Below are 20,458 nucleotides of genomic sequence, written 5' to 3'. Positions count from 1 at the left end.
TGAGTTTTCTCAGGCTTTTATCTTTGACTATTAAGTTAGGAAGGTTTTGACATAGTTGGAGACTAGTTGGAGAATCCTGGGTCCATTATTGTTTTCTTTCTACATTCTTCCTTTAGCTGGCACCATCCAACCTTTTTTCTGACATTTCTCATCACTTTTATGCCAGTGACATTCAGCACTCATTGTCTTTTAAGCCTCACCAGCTCGATAAGCCACCCACCCTAGTTCAGTGATTATCCCAGATTAGTCTCCCAACAATTACCTTCCAACAAGACTGAGGTGCCGTTTACACGAAACCGTTTTCATTTTGAAACGGCGTCGTTTTGATGCGTTTCGCCCTTCCGTTTACACGACAACAGAGTGAAAACAATGTGTTTCAGAAACGGGGTCCAGAGTGGAGCGTTTCAGAAACGCACCGGCTTGCGTTCTCGCGTAAACACTTGAAACCGGGGTGATTTGAAAACGCTCGACTCGCACATGCGTACTATGGTTTCGACGGCCACAGTTTGTCGCGCATGCGCAAATTGATAAACAGTACTCGCGGATTCACGAGTGCTTCTTATGCTTTTCTTGTGTTTTTACCGTTTTGTAATTCAGCGTTGTGTGCACCAGCGATCCAACCTCATCGTCAGTCCACACAAAACCTCTCACATTGGCCGTTTTGTAAGTAATGAACAATTTGCCGCACTACCTACTGTCACCCCACGCATGCGCGTCTTGCATAAACAAACTTTGCAAAGAGAAAACCAACGCCAACTTGTGGCCTGGCATGGGAACTACATCGTTTTCATCGTTTCCAGCGTTTCACGTGTCCTCGTGTAAACGCAGATCGTTTCTGAAACGCCATCGTGTAAACGAAAGGCTGAAACACATCAAAACGACACCGTTTCCAGTGAAAACGGCTTCGTGTAAACGGCACCTGAGGCCTTGATTGTACCTCCCCCTGAACTACACTAAAAGATAATTCATGCTATTTCTTCTTGGTGTAATATTTGATTCCTCTTTGACTTTCATGTAAAATCTATTTCACATTCCCTTTTTCTTTCAAGGAACATTCTAAATTATGAGCTATAGTCTCCTCGGCTGAACTTTAAAAAATTTATTCATGTGTTTGTAACCTCATGCTTAGATTACTGTAATGCTCTATTTACCAGCTATAGAAAATGCTGCAGTCAAATTACTAATTTGTTATACTAACGGATCCTATTTTAGTCTCCCATTAGATTTTAGAATTTTTGAAATGTTCACATTTTCAGAGCACTAAAAGAAAAAGCTTCAGACTATTTATCTCAGCTTCTTATTATTGCTGCTTGGAGTCTTTGAGTGCAGGCTCTGAATTTATTAGTTGTTCCTCAAGTGAGACTGAAGACTAAAGTAGACAGAGCCTTTCACTCTGTGGGGATAGTCTACCACTTAAGCTACAATTAGCTGACTCAACCACACTTTCTCTTGTGATTCTTATTGATATTAACTAATTTATTATGTTTTATTTGATCCTTTTACATATATTAACAGTTTTCTTTTAGTTTTCTATTTAATTATAATTATTCCTCATATTTATTAACCTTACTGTAATGCACTTTACGACTATTTCTGTGGAAACAGTTTTATAAATAAACATTAACCTAAACAACTCTCATAGTGCCCTGCTACTGATGTAATAATGGAATGCAATAATTACCTGTAAATGAGCTGCTATAAAGGAAGAAAGAAAGGAGAGAGACATGCAGTAACTGGCCTCAGGGCAGATTCAAACCCTGGACTCTGCAATAGCCTAACAGCATATGGGATGCCTGCTCTACTTGGTGAGCTAAGCTAGTGCTCTGTCACCTCTTTTGAGCCTAGATTCAACAACTCTTTCTCATAGCTTCATGGTAAGGATCATCACCTTTATCTCTCTGCAGTCATGACCGCTCTGCACATCAGGCTTGTTCTTGAAAATCAGTCCCAGTACGCTTTTCCATTCCTCAGGGATTCTTTCATAAAGATAAGTATAAAGATTCTTTGTCATTGTTATTTATATAACAACAAAATTTAAACTCTCACTCTCCAGAAGTGTGTGAAACTGGTTAAAAAGTCCACTACCCTCTCTCTGAGACATCTCCATATTTCCATGTCATCTGAACCAAACGCCTTTCCTCTCTTTATTTTCTCCAGAGCTGTTCTCACTTCTTTCTTACTAATTTTTGCACTTCATGAATCATTAACTGTCTTCCATCTGTCCTCCACATGCTTTCATTTTCTTCATGCATCAGCTCCGTGCATCTTCTCAGCACGCTCTCTTCACTTCTTAGTACATTTCCTTCTCTGTCCTTACACCCTAACTGCTGCACATCCTTTCCAGCTCAATCTCTCTGACACATGAGAAGCTGGGACTGTTGTGGAGGGATGCACCAATAAGCTGAACTCAGTTCTGCTCAATATTAATTGTATCTCTTTATAAACTGTTACTAGCAACAGTCAGTGCTACAATTAGGCTATGAAAATGTGAAACAGGCATTGTAAAAATGTCAACGTTTTATCTAACCAACACTCCCCATAACTGACCCAGGAATTCATTTTTAACAGCACCTGTAAAGCCTGCTGTCATCTCACAGATGAACCGTTCTACAGATGTATAGTATGAGCGTATATCCAAAAATAACTAGACCTAGCAGGATCAGAACTCACTGTGGAACATACAATATTTACCAATGATACAGACAATAAAACAGTGTAAATACCCTATACAGAGAATTTCCAAATGTAGAACTAAAGAAGCAGAACAGATATAAAAAGTACAAGAATATCTATTAAGTATATCTAAAAAGGAACATTACAGTAAATTATTAGTTATTAATAAAAAATAAAGGGAGATACATTACATAGTATTATTAGAAATACTTTTAGTCACTTTAACTACTCTCAGTATCTCACCCTTAATGAACTGAATATTGATAACATGAATACGGTAGTTGATAATTCTAATAAATCTTTTGTCTCAGACCAGACCTGGCTGTTAACATTACTGCTTTGGGGAAAAGAGCAAAGGAAATAGTAAAAAATCCTAATTACATTTTTCTTACAACAGTAGAAAAAAAATTAAATAATTGATGTAGTTCAGAACAAAATCTCATCAGATTGGGATGACATTGATATGAAAATTTTAAACAATAATAATAATGAAGAGATTACAAAACCCTGCCATCTTTAGAAGGTGGTAGATTTCCAAACAAAATGAAAATTGCTAAAGCTGTACCTTTGTACAAATCTGGAGACAGACACCACTTCACGTATTACAGGCCTGTTTCTCTCAGTTTCCAAAACACTGGAAAAACTCTGCATCAATAAACTGGATACATTTATAGCTAAACATAAAATATTAACAGACAGTCAATATGGATTTTGATCAAACAGCTCAACATCCATGGCATTAATTGAAGAAAATATAAGTTGTATTGATCAAAGAAAGTATACAACTTGAGTTTTTATCAATTTGAAGAAAGTTTTAAACAAAATTGACTACTGGATATTACCTGATAAGTTGGAAAGGTACAGTATTACAGGGGTGGCACTGGACTGGATGAAAAGTTCTTTAAACAACAGAAAACAGTTTTGAAGATGGGAAAATGTCAATCAAAATCTTTGAACATTGCTTGTGGAGTCCCACAGGGGTCAGTATTGGGTCCAAAATGCTTAATCTTGACATATGTAGAGCATTAGATACACTGCGGTTCATTTAATTTGTGGATGATACAAATATTAATTTACATCAGCTTTTGGAGGTCACCACACAAAAAATGACTAAACCAAAAAGATGGTTTGATAAAAACAAATTATCACTAAATTTGAGCTAAACTAGCATGATATTTGGACATTTGGGACAGACATGGATGTAAATGTGATGATAAATAACACTAAAACTGAGTATGTTAAATTTCTTGGTAAGAAATTAAACCACAAATCAGCTGGAAACCTCAAATAAAACATGTACAATCAAGAATCATTTCAATTTTGAGTGAAGGAAAGCATCTGTTGAATCATAAATCACTGCATATACTCTACTGTGCTCTTTATATATATATATATATATATATATATATATATATATATATATATATATATATATATTACTCTTTAGTGTTGTACGGTAACTAGGGATGCGCCGATCCGATATTCAGTATCGGTATCAGTCCGATACTGGCCTAAATTACTGGATCGGATATCGGAAAGAAATAAAAAAAATGTAATCCGATACACTAAATAACGTTTTCGCTCACATTAGCTGCATTACAGGGATCAGTCGTCTTCTTCTTCTTGTGGGTTTGCGGTTGACCAAACCAGCTTAGAGCTGGATTACCGCCACCTACTGGAATGGAGTGGGGGATCAGGAGTTAGAAAACAACCCCCTCAGATCCTCCGTCGCTGCGACGGATTCCCTTTGACACTGAGCGATCATCGCTGACATGTTTTTCCGCCTCCACCGCTCTCTGCCTTGTTTGTGTGTTGTGCTCGCTGTGCTGAGAATCAGCTGTTATTTTTTTCTCTACTTCAGCTCCCGGACATACTGCTAGCGAGCGCAGCTATTAGCACTGGTGACCGTCCGGTACCGGAAGAACCCCTTCCCCGTCAAAATATTTTTGATACTTTAATCCCTGATTTGTGACTAAATATAGACCTGCAGTAGAAACGTATTTAGGAGAATGCTTGTAAATATAAAGCATTACAAGATTGCGCACGCAGCCCCTAGTTTTTCACGTGAACACTGATGACGCAACAGCAGCAGTCAGCTGATTTACGTGCAGTCTGTCTGCACAAGCGGAAAGAGGCGGAGCCGGTGCGCTCTGATGGAGCAGAAGGAAATGTTTTTCTAGTGTCCAAAAGAAGCCTTTTCGTCCCTGTAACCTCCATAAACCTTTACTGGGAAACAGCTGGAGATCCTTCATCAACCACCTGATCAGTAAGTGAAGAAAAGAGAACTTTGTAGCTGCTCCATCCACCCTGTTTGTTTCACACAGGGAAAAACTGCAGTACGGAAGTTAAAATATGCAGATGAACTGTTAATATGAAAAAAAGTATTTCTTATCCAGTTACTTGGGTAATCAATATAAATAGAATACACAATTGCTAAAATAATTGATAGTTGCAGCCCTAATGAAATTTGCAACATGCTTCTCACATAGAAGCAACAGGATTCAGGTGATAGTTATTGTTGTAAGTAAGTAAAGTTTATTTATATAGCGTTTTTCACAGAAAGAAAAGCGCTGTACAATGATTAAAACACAATATCACACCCCCCCCACCCCCAGAAAACACTATGTTGAAAAACATAACATTACTATATTAAAATAAAAAATAAAAATAAAGTCAGAAACCAGAAAGCCTGGTTAAACAGAAAAGTTTTCAACTATTTTTTAAATGACGCCACAGAGTCAGCTAAATGGAGCTGGAGTGGTAAACAGTTCCAGAGCTTTGGTGCCACTGCCTAAAAAGCTCTGCCCGCCCTGGTCCTTAGTCTTGCATGTGGGACAACTAAAAGACTTTGATTTTGTTGTGTGAGAGACTGTTGACTTCTTTTTTTTTTTTTTTAATGTTTTTAAATGCCTTGATCAATTTTAAATATCGGATTTATATCGGTATCGGCCGATATCCAAATGTAAAATATCGGTATCGGACATAAAAAAGTGGTATCGTGCCATCCCTAACGGTAACACACACAAAATTGCACTGCAACAATTATGTATACTTCAAAAACAGTCAAATATGGTATTAGGAGGTTCATATCGAATGTATGTGTACATGTATGTGTGTATGAGTGTATATCTATGTACATGTGTATAAATATATGCAAATATATGCACTCTATGTATATCAGTGTGCAGGCACAAATGCATGGGTATGGGTATATGGGCCATTTGTAGGTCATTAGAAAGTAAGATGAATATTATCATTCATTAGACCGGAAGGAGAGGTATAGGGTCATAAAGGTTTATACTTTTTTCGAGCATAAAAGCTGAGTTACTTATATACAGATTCATATATTGGTTATTTTCTTTTGTTGAATTTACATGTATATAAATTGTACTCTTCTATTTTCTACTAAATGTTCAAAACAAATCTATCCCTCCATCAACAACTGTGAACAAACTTTGTGTTTAGCAGAATTTCAAAGGCTTTTGACTTTATACAAGTGATGGTGTTATTTGCCGTTTAATTACATAATTGTAGTTCTTTTTTCTTGTTCAGTGAGAGATATCTATGCTGTTTTGACCTTGAACAAGTGCATTAAAGTCAGGTTCACTGGATCTGTGTCTGGATTTGTTAAACTTCATCACTGTTAAAGCAGGGGTGGGGGATAGGGCTGCTAAGACCGCAGTGGAAGACTGGTTTGTCTACTCTGTAAATGAAAATGAAATAAAACGAAATGAAATTCGCGGAACAGAAGTTTGTTCATGCCCTGATCAGAAGTAGCTTTTCTGAACCAGGTCCTCGGGAGGTGTCCGGTTGACCAGATGGCTTTTGCCGGACCAGAACCGACCAACAGCATCCAGTTCGCGGAGAATCTGAGCGCCTCGGCAGTCAACCGCATTTTAATAGAGTTCCTGCTCTTCTGCAGGAGAGCGGTGTTCGTCTTCTACCCCGTGTATCTGTTAGGTTATCTGGGCATCAATATCAGCTGGCTGCTGCTGTGCGTCTTTATGTTCATCTACTGGAAGAAAAATCGCCAGTGGAAAGACGTCCGGATCACCTCAGCCATCAAGTTAGCGGACAATGAAAAGCAAGCGATCAAAACCGAGCTGAAAAGTGCCTTACAAATGGCATCCTGGGTATGTAAACTTCCTCTGTTACAGTCCACAGTTTTGATGCTGAGAAAAACTTTTGGTGAGCCTCAACAAAAACTGTTTTTATTAATAAATGTACTCAAATGTGTCGGACGGCAAATATCCCCTTCTTTTCCCTCTGTTATTTGAGTTCCTTTTTACGCGGTTTGTTTGTTTACTTGTTTGTTAAACAATATCACAGCAAATCTTGCATTCCCATTCATACAAGATTTGCACGAAAGATGGCCAGCATGGACAGCAGGAGCTTACTGTATGTGTTATCTCGGTGACTCGATGTTTGGAGTGAAATGTTTGTGGTGCCCGGCACCACTTGTCAGTAATGTTGTTCAAAAAACATTTAAAAATCCGGAGGGTGTATAATTATCACACCAATCCAGATTCCATAACACCATCATGTATGCCAATGAGCTGCACAGCTGAAATTATGCTTACAGACCCACTTCTAACTTTAATGCTTTTTTCCCCCCCTAAAGGTGCAATTCGCTGATGTAGAGAAGGTTCACTGGCTTAACAAGGTAAAGTATTAAAACAGAGTACGGTGCTGCGTGTGCTGAGAATCAGAGCTGCTTTACTCAACAAATTATGTGATGAGACTATTTCACATTTTCAACTAGTATTAGTATTTTGGGGGTAGTGAAGTGGTTAGTAACATTAAGAAGGTTCCTGGTTTGAATCTCGCGTCCTTTCTGTGTGGTGTTTACATGCACACCCTGTAACATGCTGTTGATGTGAGCGTGTGTGGTTTTCTTATGCTCTGTAACAGCTGGAATAGACTCTGGCCTCTTGTGACTCCAAGTTGGATAAGTTGTCAAATCAAAAATTTTTATTTTTTTTTTTTAATGAAGGGCAGACTTTCAGCTTTACTTTAAGGGGCTTCACAAAAGTATAGTATTAACTGTTTACAGCCATTTTTAGCTCGTCGGGCAGATGAGCTTGTGACATGAAGACACAACATCCAACCACCCATCCACCAGTCACAAGAATCACTACTTCCAGAGTTCCAGTGAAAAGACAGCACTTTTCACTGGAACTCTCAATATGAATTCCTAAGACATGCTGATGCATGTGAAGAAGAATCTTGTTAGACTGAAAAACCAAAATAAACCTTTAGGGTGAGAGAGAGAGAGAGAGAGCAAATTAACAACCTGGGACATTCTTACAAAGAATGAATACACTGGCCGGTGCATAGTGACAGAATTCTTTCTGAAAAAAACATCTTCACATATAATCAATCGATGTATTTGCTGTACAATGTAATACTTGATGCAGAGCAGGAGGACCGAAGGTCAAAGTCAGAGATAAATTAGCTGAATGCAACATGCAGAGTGCATGAGCAGTAAACTGTATTATATTCATATGTTTTTAGATTGTTTTTGTAATGTTTTCAGGTGTTGAAGCAGATGTGGCCTTACTTTGAGATGTACATGGAGAGGCTGCTTAGAGAAAACATCCAGCAATCCATCAGGTTCTCCAGTCCTGCACTAAAAACATTCACTTTCACCAAGATCCACTTTGGACGCATTGTGAGTTGCTTTGATTTATGCGGCATTTCAAGAAACCTAATTCTGAAAAAAAAGGCTGGGATTCTGTGAAATTATAAACAAGAGTGCAATGATTTGCACATCTTATAAACCCATATTTCATTCACAAGAGAATGAAAAACATATCAAATATCAAATGCCAATTAATCTAATTAGCTGAAAAATGTTTCTCTTGCTTTTTCTTTTAGTACTACTTATTATTCCAGCCTCTTGCTGCCCCCCCCCCCAACAATAAAATAAAGATTTATAAGATTTGCAAATCATTGCATTTTGTATTTATTTCCATTTTACAGTGTCCCAGCTTTTTTGAATTGTATTTGTGTTTGTTATGCATCGTAATATTCAGTGGCATTTCTTCATTGGAAATGTGTTGTATAAAACACCAGCAGGTATTCTATTGTGGCTCAGTGAGGTTCTTTAAATGTTTTCAGCCTCTCAAGGTCACAGGAATAAGAGCATACACACATGAAGTGGGTCATAAGGAAGTGATTCTGGACATGAATATGTGGTTAGTCAAACACATTTTTTTGCATTAAATTCCAAGTAGTATGCATGCTGTTTTTTCTTGCCATGTTTAACCAGCACAGTTGACTCTGCAGTTATGAAGGTGACGTGGACATCCGTGCTGATGTGAACAAGGCAGTCACAGCTGGTGTAAAAGGACTTAAAGTGAGCAACTCTTTCTTCTGTGGTCTCTCTCTTTATCAGCTGTATCACATGTTTACTGTAAAAACTTGCTCTGAATCTTTCAGCTCCAGGGGATGATGAGGGTCATTTTAGAGCCTCTTATTGGTCAAACACCACTGGTGGGAGGAGTCACCTTTTTCTTCATTCGCTGCCCTGTAAGCGGTCACAGATTTTTCACAGTGTCTTATTGTGTAAAGTGGAGTTGTGGGGTCAGTACTGTTTAAAGCTCTAAATCTTTTTTATTTTTTTTCCAGACAATAAAAATAAACTGGACTGGCATGACAAATGTTTTAGGTTCTCCTGCTTTTAGGTCAGAAATTCATAGCGTCTTTCAAAATTTATCCTTTTATTTCTGATTCTTTATGGTCACTCATATCTGTTGCTGTTTAGTGGTCTCATCGCATCTTTCACTTTACAGCTCACTGTCTGACGAGACCATCATGAACATCATTGCTTCTTTTGTAGTGTTGCCCAACCGCATGTGCATTCCCCTCATAGACCAGGTCAAAATGGACCAGATGAGGTTCCCACTTCCTCGTGTATGTAAGAGATGCCATAACACTTCCAATTTACATATTTATCTTCATCTTATAACCTGCAGCTACTTGGATTTTTTAATTAGTAACAAAACCTGCCAAAATAAAGTGGACTATTTGTTCTTGTAACCTATTTTTCCTTGTTAATAATCATACAGAGAGACACTATGATTAATATGATTGATGCTTTTTCTTCTTAGGGGGTGGTGAGGGTCCACCTGCTGGAGGCAAGGGACCTGCTGGCTATGGACACATATGTTATGGGTTTAGTGAAAGGCAAATCAGACCCCTACGCCACACTGAGAGTGGGCAACATACGCTTCAAAAGCAAGACCATCAAAAAGAATTTGCACCCAAAATGGAATGAAGTGTATGAGGTAGGGTAACGCAAAGATACTGCACTTATCTTTACTTTGATTTTACTAATAGGATAGTTTAATTCTGTCATTTTTGTTCCTTTTTTAAGGGAGAAAACAATGGTTGTTTTTCATAGCCTGTAATCTGCTATACAGACACAGTTACATCATTCATCTTTGTAAAAGCAGTTCATTGTTTTAAGGCTGAAGTTGACAAATTCATGCAGTTTTTATTTGTTTACAGTATTGTCTGTACTTTATTAGTAAATAATATTCCATTTTCTATATGTAACCTGGAAAAAACACTTTTCCTTGTCTTCTGAGCGCTCTCAGAAAAAGCATCCTTCTTTTCTGTATCTTTGTGCAGTTTGTTGTCCATGAGGCCCCGGGCCAAGAGCTAGAAGTGGACCTGTATGATGAAGACGTAGATACAGATGATTTCCTTGGAAGGTAATTAGCTTAGTTGCAGGATTTTGAGTTGTATGTAAAAAAAAAAAAAAAGATACCTGAATTCTGAGGCATCATTAAAATTATGTTATATTTTTACATTGGCTGTCTGCTTTAGCTATAACCTCGATTTGGGAGAAGTGAAGAAGGAGAAACAAATGGATCAAGTGAGCTTTTTTTAAAATGTAGAATAAGCTGATTAATACTCATAACACAGTATTTCTGTACTACAAGACATTGTTTCTTATAAAGTACTTGTTACCATTTTCACTAGTTTTGTATTTGTATTAAATCGTTTTAAATGTCCTCTCACTCTTGCAGTGGTTTCCTCTGGAGGGGGTACCACACGGTGAAGTTCGTCTTAAGCTCCAGTGGTTCTCCCTTCAGACTGACGTCAGTCTGATGAAGGAGGTACAGTTTTGAACAACAAGCTGCAGCTGTATGTAGCTCAGTGCCCAGCTGCTGTGGAAATAATATTTCTTCCGTCTCACAACACTTTCTTCCAGCCCACTGATGACTTTTCTTGTGCCATACTTGCGCTGTATCTGGACAATGCCACAGATCTACCAGTAAGCATCTTCTATTAGGGCCTATTGCTGTTGCTGTTGCGAGGCATTGCTGCAAATGTACTCAGCTGTGTTTTTGTACTGCTCAGACCCCAGACCACCAGAAACACAGGAGGAACTCAAAAGAAGCACAGGTAAGACAAGAGCGTGTTATGTTGTTAGTATTATTGCATCAGGCTGTGTCCCTGTGAGGTTGTATGTGGTCATTGTTTCACTGCCAAATTTATGAGATTATTTGGCACTAATACACAATATTAGTTCAAACAATAGGGGGTCCTATAGAAGTTTGGAAGTTTGTTTTCGCTTTTGTCCAAAGAGGGGTTTCTTTCATTTTTTCATTGCACTCTTTCATTTGAATGTCCCACAGTAGTGCTTTTATGTTTGGATGCCAAATCTGTTGGTGTTGGAGATGTGCCCGTGCATGTTCAAAGGTGGTCCTTCCAGTTTGTCTGGTGCATGCCTGTAACTTTATACTGCTGTTACTTACAGCTGGTGTTTACCTCCTGAGACTGATTAAGTTTCGCGGTCTAAATAATGTGCAGGAAGTAAACATAGTCCAGATTTGGAGGAAACTAATAATCATTAAATTGAAAATTCATCATCCAATTATGGTAAAATTGCACACAAATAACAGAGAAACGGGATGTAACGGAACGAATGTAAACTGCAACTTAACCTGGTTGGCAGAGGTTTACAGCGGCAAAGCAGGTTTTCTGTTTTTAATACTGCCACTGACTTGGAGAAACAGAGACAGTTAGCAGTAGTTATGGATAGAAATAGAGAGTTACTGGTGCTTTCACTGCCTCACTGATTTCCTTTCTTTTCAGTTCACAAAGAGAACAGACTGTCCCAACTCCTTAGTTGAATTTTCCATTAACAACGATGTTCAGAAAAGCAAGGTATAGCTCTCACAACTGCACAAACACTGATCAACAATTTTCCAGATTTTTTTCTGCTTCTGACATAGAATGTGCTTTTCTTATATGCACTGCTCAAAAAATAAATAAATAAAGGAACACTTTTTAATCAGAGTATACCATCAAGTCAATTAAACCTCTGGCAGGCAGTTCCTGGAGGATGAATTTATGCCATTGATTGGTCCAGATCTGAGAGGAGAGCCCCCAGGACACCATTTGTCATCTCATTAGGAGCATGGCCTGACATTGCAGCTCGCGGGGGCTGTACAAACTACTGAGCGTTCCTTTATTTCTATTTTTTGAGCAGTATATTTTGATGTGCCAAAACCCAATATGACAATTAAAATAGCGGGATGGGTACTTTTTTTTTGGATAATTTTGATGATCCTATTTCACCTTTATTCATTATGGAATAATTTCAAAATTAGAAAAGGGTCTATACAGAGAAGATTTAACATGAGACATATATAAACCCTAGTCCAGTGTGCCAGGCCAGGTCAAGATCTATCTGTCTGCATTTTGGTGGGATTGCGTCACAGTATAAGTCGCAATATTTTCAACAGCACATTGTTAAAGAAAATGAAAAATATCACTTGTGGGATATTTACAGATTTTATAGCATTTCTGCTGCTAGAAAGATCAAATCTGTTGCGAATAAATTCAGTTACCACTTGATGCACTCTTTCCGCAGGTTGTGTATGCATCCAAAGACCCGGTGTGGGAGGAGGGCTTCACTTTCTTTGTGCGTGATGTCAAAGCACAGCAGCTCGTGGTTCAGGTTTGCTGCTTATCACAGCACAGCTCTGGCAGAAAAAGCTACACAACTGTTCACTAAATATTGCTTTTAAAAACTTGACCTTTGCTATGATTAAAAAATATATAGTGTTATAATTTATTTAGCATATTCCTACCCACATTTTATTTTCCAGTTTTGACTCAGAATAAATCAATTTCTACTGTCGACTATGGTCAGACACCAAGACATACATCGTAGTGAAGACTTTGAATCTTAATTATCTAAAATGGATCCAAGTGCCAGTGATGCTGTAACATTTTCTGAAACTAGACATCAGTCCATCAGATCTCAGCATGAGGTTATTCTAATCTGTGTTTTATATATATTCTCTTTGTTTGTGTGGTTCAGGTCAAAGAGCCTGAAAAGAAGAATCTACTTGGTGTTCTTACCTTGGCCCTCAGTCGCCTCCTCAACATCTCAGACATGACTCTAGATGAGTACTTCCTGCTGGAGTGCTCTGGAGCAAACAGCCAGATCAAACTAAAGGCTGCTCTCAGGGTGAGCACACGAGTTCTTCCTGTACAAAGCCAATGATCTGTTGTGTTTCCACTTTCCTGGGTTACCCATGGTAGTGTTAGCCAGCACTGGACAAAAAGGGCCTGTATCCGGAAAGATCTGGAATGCTCGGAATGATCCGTGGCAGTTCCAAATTTATGGATCTGTCACGTATCTGTAATGTTTCCAGAGAGAATACGGGATGATCTGATCTGTCACAGATGTTTAAATGGATATTCTGGATCATTTCGTTGTGTGCCTTGTGTGCACAATGACAATGAGTTGAATCTAACATCTACTATGTAAAGGATGTTCATTCAGAGTTTGGATTTTTCAGGGTCCAATCTTGTCTGTTTACGGAGAAATCTAAAAAAAACGTATCCGTCAAGATCCAGTGCACATTTGTCAGGATATTGTCCGTATCTGTGACAGATACAGAGGTATCATACCTTGGATAGTACCGTATTTTAGAGCTTTTATTCCAGTGCGGTATTGTCAATTAAACTAGCTGTGTTCTCACTCCTGCACAGATTCTTACTTTGGAAGAGCCTCCACCCAAAACTATCCTCAGTCCTCCTCCACAAGGCCGACAACAACAGGTCAAACAAGGAGAGAACAGTTCAGTCTCCAGTCCCTCCAATGCTCCATCCTCCTCTCACACAGTTCCCTCCAACAGTATCCCTGCTGCCTCTACTCCGGACCCAGAGGCTGCTTCACTGAATGAATATTATGTAGTTCAACGCTGTGGCTCCTTCCAGGCATCTGAAAACAGGAAGCCATCATCTTCATCAGTAAGTGTACGTCGGTTCGACTCCCACAGCCTGCCGTCAGAGAACTCCATCGCCTCATCACGTTTCGACCTCTCAGATGGAGCCTCCTATCCAGAGTGAGACTTTCCTCTCTGTGTCCTTTTCAGTCCTTTACTTCTAACCTTTCCACAGATATCCTAAACTGAGCGAGATCCTGCATTTTAAAAAGAAAAATAAGTGGCATTTGCATATTTTTACCTCTACAGGGCCATTAGGAATCATCAGGGTTCATTTGGAGAGATTGAGCTCATCATACGCTATGCAACCCTGAGGCATAAACTCATGGTCTTTGTTAACAGTTGCAGGTATGTCACAAAAATCTCTCCTCACTAGTGCTTTAGGCAGTAAAAGGCTGTGATTAGAATATGCAAAAACAGTTTTCATTTCTGTTCTGTGGCCTCCTCCACACAGGAACTTATTCCCCTGCAGTGAGAACGGCACAGACTCTTATGTCCGCCTGTATCTACTCCCCGACCAAAGCTGGAAGCACTGCAAGAAGACAAATGTCAAGAAGAGGATGGTCAATCCTGTCTTTAATGAAAAGTAAACTTAATACACTCATTACCCATCTCCTATTTTTTTAAGATGAAGAATTGACAATTTTAGTTTAGTTTGTAGTTTGTGTATGTTTGAAGTTCTGATGTTCAAACGGTGTCATTTTCTTTTCCTTTTTCTCAACATATTTTTTCATCACAGGTTTGAGTTCAAGGTGTCACTTCAGGAAGCACAAACTAGGAAGTTGGATGTGTCAGTGAAAAATAACAAGATGTTGGTCTCGAGAGAGAGAAAGGACATTGGCTCGGTGGGTAATGTTATCTATGGATGGGCGGAGATACTCGTTTAATACTGATTCCTTAAAAATATAAATAATAAAACTACTGTATACTGAGCAGTATTTAAACATGTTACATTTTATTTAACATAAATACGCCGACATTTGCTTAAAAAAGTGCATGCATGTGCCATGAGATTTGCTTTCAAGACTATTTTTTCCTTCCTAAAAATGACTATTTCTTTGAAAAATCATATGCCTATTCAAGAAATATCTAGTACTAGTATCATTATAATTCTAACAAAGATAAGTGGTAATAATACTCATGGTAAATAATGCATTTTTCCTCCTGACACAAGCTTTAAAGGCTTAAAAGCTTAAAAGGCTTTTGGCAGTTAAACTGTTTCATGCAGTTAGTCATTTGTGTGACAAATATACAACCTCTCATTTTCCAGCTTTGGCTCATTGTGGTTTATATATTTGTTTTAAATATTTCATATATGGCAAAATCAACATCCCAGCTGCTTTCAATGACATGTTTTTGCTGCTTATTCTGTATAATTAATAGCTTTGCTTCTATCCACAGGTAATAATAGATCTATCTCAAGCAGATCTGGTCAAAGGCATCACAGCATGGTAAGGTGCCAGGTTTCTGTTATTACATGATTTATGTGACACTGTAACTGCAAACAAGATGCAAATAATTCCTGTTGTTTTGCTCTGAATGGAACAAAGTGTGCTGAGTCTAAGTATCAATAATTCCTTCTGTAATTATCCTGCAGTCATCAGTTTGCTCAGTAAAGAAAATCCTCTTTGACCAGCTTAATTAAAGAAACAGTTTGATTTATGGGGGAAATTCACATATTTACTTTCTTGCTGGGAGTTAGATAAGAATGATGGTTCTCTAGACCTCTGTCTTATTTGGTGGTAAGAATGCAAGGAAACAGCTACACCGGTTCTATACTAAAATCTGCCTGCACCTTTACTGTTGGGCATTTTGGTTCCAGTTTCTTTTTTTCCATATAATTTCCTGGACTATTGCTGCTATCATGGAATTGAAATGTCTGTCAGTCCATCCTGCCACAATTCATAAGAATCACTACTTCTACATTCTTGCTTAACAACCCCAATTCCAAAAAAAGTTGGAATGCTGTGTACAATGTAAATTAAAATTCAGAACTTGCAATGATTTGCAAATCTAATAAACCAAAGTGGTACATTTTGTTTTTGAAAATAAAATGTACCATTTTAAGAAAAAACATTAGCTCATTTTGAATTTGATAACAGCAACATGTCTCAAAAGTTGGGAAGGTGGGAATGTTTGTTTTGGTTAGCCTGTGGGACTCTGGAGGCAGCTGACGGATACCAGCAGGCCAAGCGGAACATGGCTCAGATAGTGGCTGGAGCAAAACCTCGGATGTGGGAGGAGCTTGGTAAGGCCATGGAAAAAGACTTTCAGATGGCCTCAAACCGTCAGGCGACTCAGGAGGGGAAAGCGGTGCTCTACTCACACGGTATGCAGTGCAGGTGGGGCGCGACTGATCTTAACTGAGGCTATAATCAGGTGGTGGAAGGAATACTTTGAAGACCTCTTTAATCCCACTGACACGCCTTCTGTAGTGGAAGCAGAGTCTGAGGACAAGGAGGATGATTCGCCCATCACTGGGGATGAGGTCACTGAGGTGGTTAAACAGCTCCAGTGCCATGGTGCTCAGCCAGAAAAGTGTGAAGTGCCTGCACTGGTACATCATGGTGAAGAGGGAGGTGAGCATGAAAGCAAAGCTGTTGATTTACTGGTCATTCTACGTCCCTACCCTCACCTTTGGTCATGAGCTTTGGGTAGTGAGCTAAAGAACAAGATTGCGGATGCAAGCGGCAGCAATGAGCTTCTCCAAAGGGTAGCTGGGCTCTCCCTTACAGACAGGGTGAGGAGTGCAGTCATTCAGCAGGGGCACAGAGTAGAGCTGCTGCTCCTCCACATCGAAAGGAGCCAGTTGAGGTGATTCGAGCATCTGACTAGAATGCCTCCTGCGCACCTCTTGGGTGAGGTGTTCCAGGCATGTCCTACCAGGAGGAGGCCCCGGGGCAGACCTGGGACATTTTCTCAGTTTAAACATTTGATATGTTATCTATGTTCTATTGCAAATAAAATATGGATTTATGAGATTTGCAAATCATTGCATTCTGTTTTATTTACATTTCACACAGTGTCCTGACTTTTTTGGAGTTGGGTTTGTAAACAGTTATTACCTAATGGTTCTTCACCCAAACTGTGCTCACAGTAAAGTTCATATTTGCCATTTTATGTGCACTTTTCCATTTTTTTCCCATTTTTACAAGAATTGTGACTCCTAGTCAGATTGTCTAAATTGATTCTCAGTGGAATTGAATTCCCATTACTTTGTGCAATAAAGCCAGGCAACAGCAAGAAAATTAATTTAACTTTAGGCAACAAAAGCAAACTATATCCATGTTTTGTTGGTTCCAAGAATTTTTATGTAACTGGTTGGATGGCATGGAGCCTAACAAAACAATGTGTGCCTGCTTATTTTTGTGTGCATATAATTACATGAACATTTCATATTTCTTTTCTAGGTATGAGCTCACTCTACCTGGACTGAAGAAATCCAACTAGCAAGTGGAACTGAGAAAAACGTCTGTTTCTTTTTTGTTCCAAGCATAGCAGTAAACCCATGTCAGATGTTACCACTGTGATCACAGGCATAAAAAGTAATATTCTAAACAGTCCTACTGGAGTTCTTAGTTGGAATACAGTAAAATTAAGAACATCCTGTTTCTCTTGCAGAGTTTCCACACTTAATCAGGCTTTCCAGATAATATTAGCATATGTTTGTAATAGTTTTTGTACAGAACAAAACAAGTAGCTGTTAATATTATAATTTCTATGCATTAGAAATGTTTTTGTCACTAAAAAAACAAGGCAATGCATATATGGATATTTTAGTCAAATTTACTCTTGTAGGTTTGTGTAAATAGTTTTATTTACTGTATTTATATAATGTATGGGTGGAAATAAAAAAAAGTTTTTGTTACAGCAAAGTATTCTTTTTTCCATTCCAACTGTACTGAAAACAGCCACATAACTGTATAAAAGCCTGTTTACAGCCACTCAAGCTTGCAGCAAAAAACAAGGGGCCCACATAAGTCCAGTATGATCTAAGCAAGAGGTGCCTACTTTGAAGAGTCTAAACTATAAAAAAATCTTCTGGTTGACTTTCATCTACAATGCAGACAATTTTTAAAGGTGTGCCAAAACACTTCTGACTGGTACTGTATGCACACTATATATATATATATATATATATATATATATATATATATATATATATATATATATATATATATATAAAGAGAAAATAAAATAAAACATGAACATTTAACTAGAAAGCATTTTTTATTACATTTTTACCGCTGAAGTATCATAACGTCCGTGCGCGCGCGACTTTCTGTTGTTCACAGTTGACGTAAGGTTACTGTTGATTACTTGGCAACTGCCCTAGCAACGGCACAGAGCTTTGGTAAATAGTTCAGCGGTAGTTTATGATAAGTTGGCACCAGTATGAGTTCACCAAAGAAGGAAGAAGGTGTTACAGGTAGTCCCTCACTTTTACCACCAAGTCCAACACAGGTAAGTTCAGAATACTTTAGAATATCGTTAGGTGGAAGAAATATCTGCGTTTCTGTGTTGTTAACTGTCCCGCGTAACTGACCACGACAGAAAAGTTAGGCAAATGTTGATACCTGTCAGTAAACCGGTGTTAGTGCACTGAACATATGAATTGTTTAGCCTATTTGCGCAAAGAACAACAATAGCTTTATATTTTCTATTATTTTTCTTATTTTTAATGTGGTTGTGAATGTCTCTTTTCATATTAGGTTAGCTTAGTCTTACTTGGTTGTGTTGAAAATGTTAACCAAAAAGGCTGCAAGTTATAACCAAAAACATTTCCTGTGCAGTCCTGTGGGGACTCTATTGTATACCAGAGTATTTTTTTTAGTCAAGTGTCCAATGTCATTATTAAAGGTCCCACGGCAACATTTTGGTGGCTTGAGGTCTGGACTTTGACAGGGCCATTGTGGTGCCTGGATTCTTTTCTTTTTTCAGTGACTCCATTGCAGATTTCCTGATGTGGATCAGATCACTGTCTTATTTCATGATCCAAATCCAGCCTAGCTTTAGCTGTTAAAAAAAGCTGTGCATTTAATCTGAAGCAACAGTGTAAAGATGAGTAGGCCAAAATCCCTCCACAATGACGTGAAAGACTGATCAAGTCATTCAGAAAACCATTACTTCAAGTTACTGCAGATAAAGGTGGTTCTACATGATACTGAATCCTAGTGTGTACAGTAGTTTGTTTGTTTTTTTTTTGTCATAGGTCTGCATAGAGTCCTGTGGGAACTTTATTTCACATGACTGAGTATTTTTTATTTTATTTCAGTTAGATTTGTGGCATTATTTTTTTTCTAAAGTCTTTTTCTGTTTCAGTTAACTGAAATGTTTTATTCACATTAAATTTAAGTTTTTAGTTTAGGTTTGGTTAACTCAGATAATCTTTCTCCACTGCTCAGGTCCGCAGAAAGCAGCCCTGGATGGAACCAAGACCTTCATTTTCGCTCTTTTCTCTACTCACACAGAAACCCAAAGGAACTGAAGCAGCTTCAAAACGTGGGTTCATTGCTCAAGGTTTTGAGTTGTTTTGGTTTTTTTTTTTGACTTACATAAAAATGAGTTTCATGCCAACCAATGTGTTGAAGGTTTATGGTTTACCTTTCTGAACTGTTTGTATGCTCTAGGAGATGAATTGAGTGATGAGGCAGGCAGCAGGCCATTTCATGGCAGAGCTCAGAGCCAATTTGAGGGCAGAATGCAGGTGCATACCTATGGGACATCCAAGCATCGCAGCATAATCCGCAAATGTATCGAGAGAAAAAACCTAAATCTCCGAAAAACTCTGGCTAAATTTATATGGTGAGTTCTCTGCTTATTTATAGTCCTTTATATGCACTTATTTGTCTGTCATAGTACAGTTATCTTGATTTGATTCCCAAAGATGGATAACTGTCCATCTTTGATTTTGTTCATGCACACATTCCTGCAAGCCTCACATAGCCTTCTTAACAGGCTTAAAAATGACTACACAGTATGTGGAAATTTCATTAAAAAAATAAACAATCATGTAGTTTAAATGTACCATTTAGCCATAGTCTTCTGTCTTGAAGCTAGCAGCAAATAAATGATCTAAAAACTGTAAATAAACTTTAAACACTGTAAACAGTTTTTCAGAAAATAATTGGTATTAGGTATTTCCTCTGTTATGATGATACTTGTTACAGGGTACACGGGGTTCAAATTAAATGATAGCCTGGCCCTAACCCTGTAAAAAAGTATGCTGCGGCAACTAGCTGAAGTAATATGTCAGCTGGATTAAAATTTCTAAAGGACCACATTTGGCACTGGGGCTTTGAGTTTGCCATATTATATATGCTTTTGGGACTTAACCACACATTTATGAATAATTTTTAAGTCAATATTAAATATAAATAGAAAACTTGCTTTCTTACCATGATGTATATACAGAAAGCAGTTTTGTGCTGTAAACCATAACAAAGACTGAACCACTGCTGCTTTAATCTGTTTAAGATATGGAAATGCTGTTTGTTATTCTGTGTTGACTCCTACTTGGATTTTCTGTT

At 38.2% G+C, this 20,458-nt stretch overlaps 1 protein-coding gene and 1 pseudogene across 3 annotated transcripts in view; both read left to right on the top strand.

The window, feature by feature from the left end:
• Window positions 1–17,578, top strand: part of LOC115800620 (uncharacterized) — a 29,765-nt pseudogene extending 12,187 nt beyond the window's left edge.
• A 674-nt stretch (window positions 17,579–18,252) lies between these two features.
• The window catches only part of dnah7 (dynein, axonemal, heavy chain 7), an 85,896-nt gene continuing 83,690 nt past the window's right edge, over window positions 18,253–20,458 (top strand). Inside the window, exons 1-3 of one of the 3 annotated variants that reach the window (XM_030758001.1) lie at window positions 18,253–18,357; window positions 19,400–19,430; window positions 19,559–19,733. In XM_030758001.1, the coding sequence (XP_030613861.1) occupies window positions 19,630–19,733 (104 nt within the window). In that variant the 5' untranslated portion in view covers window positions 18,253–18,357; window positions 19,400–19,430; window positions 19,559–19,629. Of the gene's footprint in view, window positions 18,393–19,333; window positions 19,431–19,558; window positions 19,734–20,458 lie in introns of those variants that run through there. The other 2 variants (XM_030758000.1, XM_030758002.1) reach the window with 2 other exon arrangements.

The sequence above is a fragment of the Archocentrus centrarchus genome, chromosome 21, assembly GCF_007364275.1.
Source record: "Archocentrus centrarchus isolate MPI-CPG fArcCen1 chromosome 21, fArcCen1, whole genome shotgun sequence".
NCBI lineage: Eukaryota > Metazoa > Chordata > Actinopteri > Cichliformes > Cichlidae > Archocentrus > Archocentrus centrarchus.
Note: the sequence above shows the minus strand (reverse complement) of the source record. Positions and strands in the feature narration are given on the sequence as shown.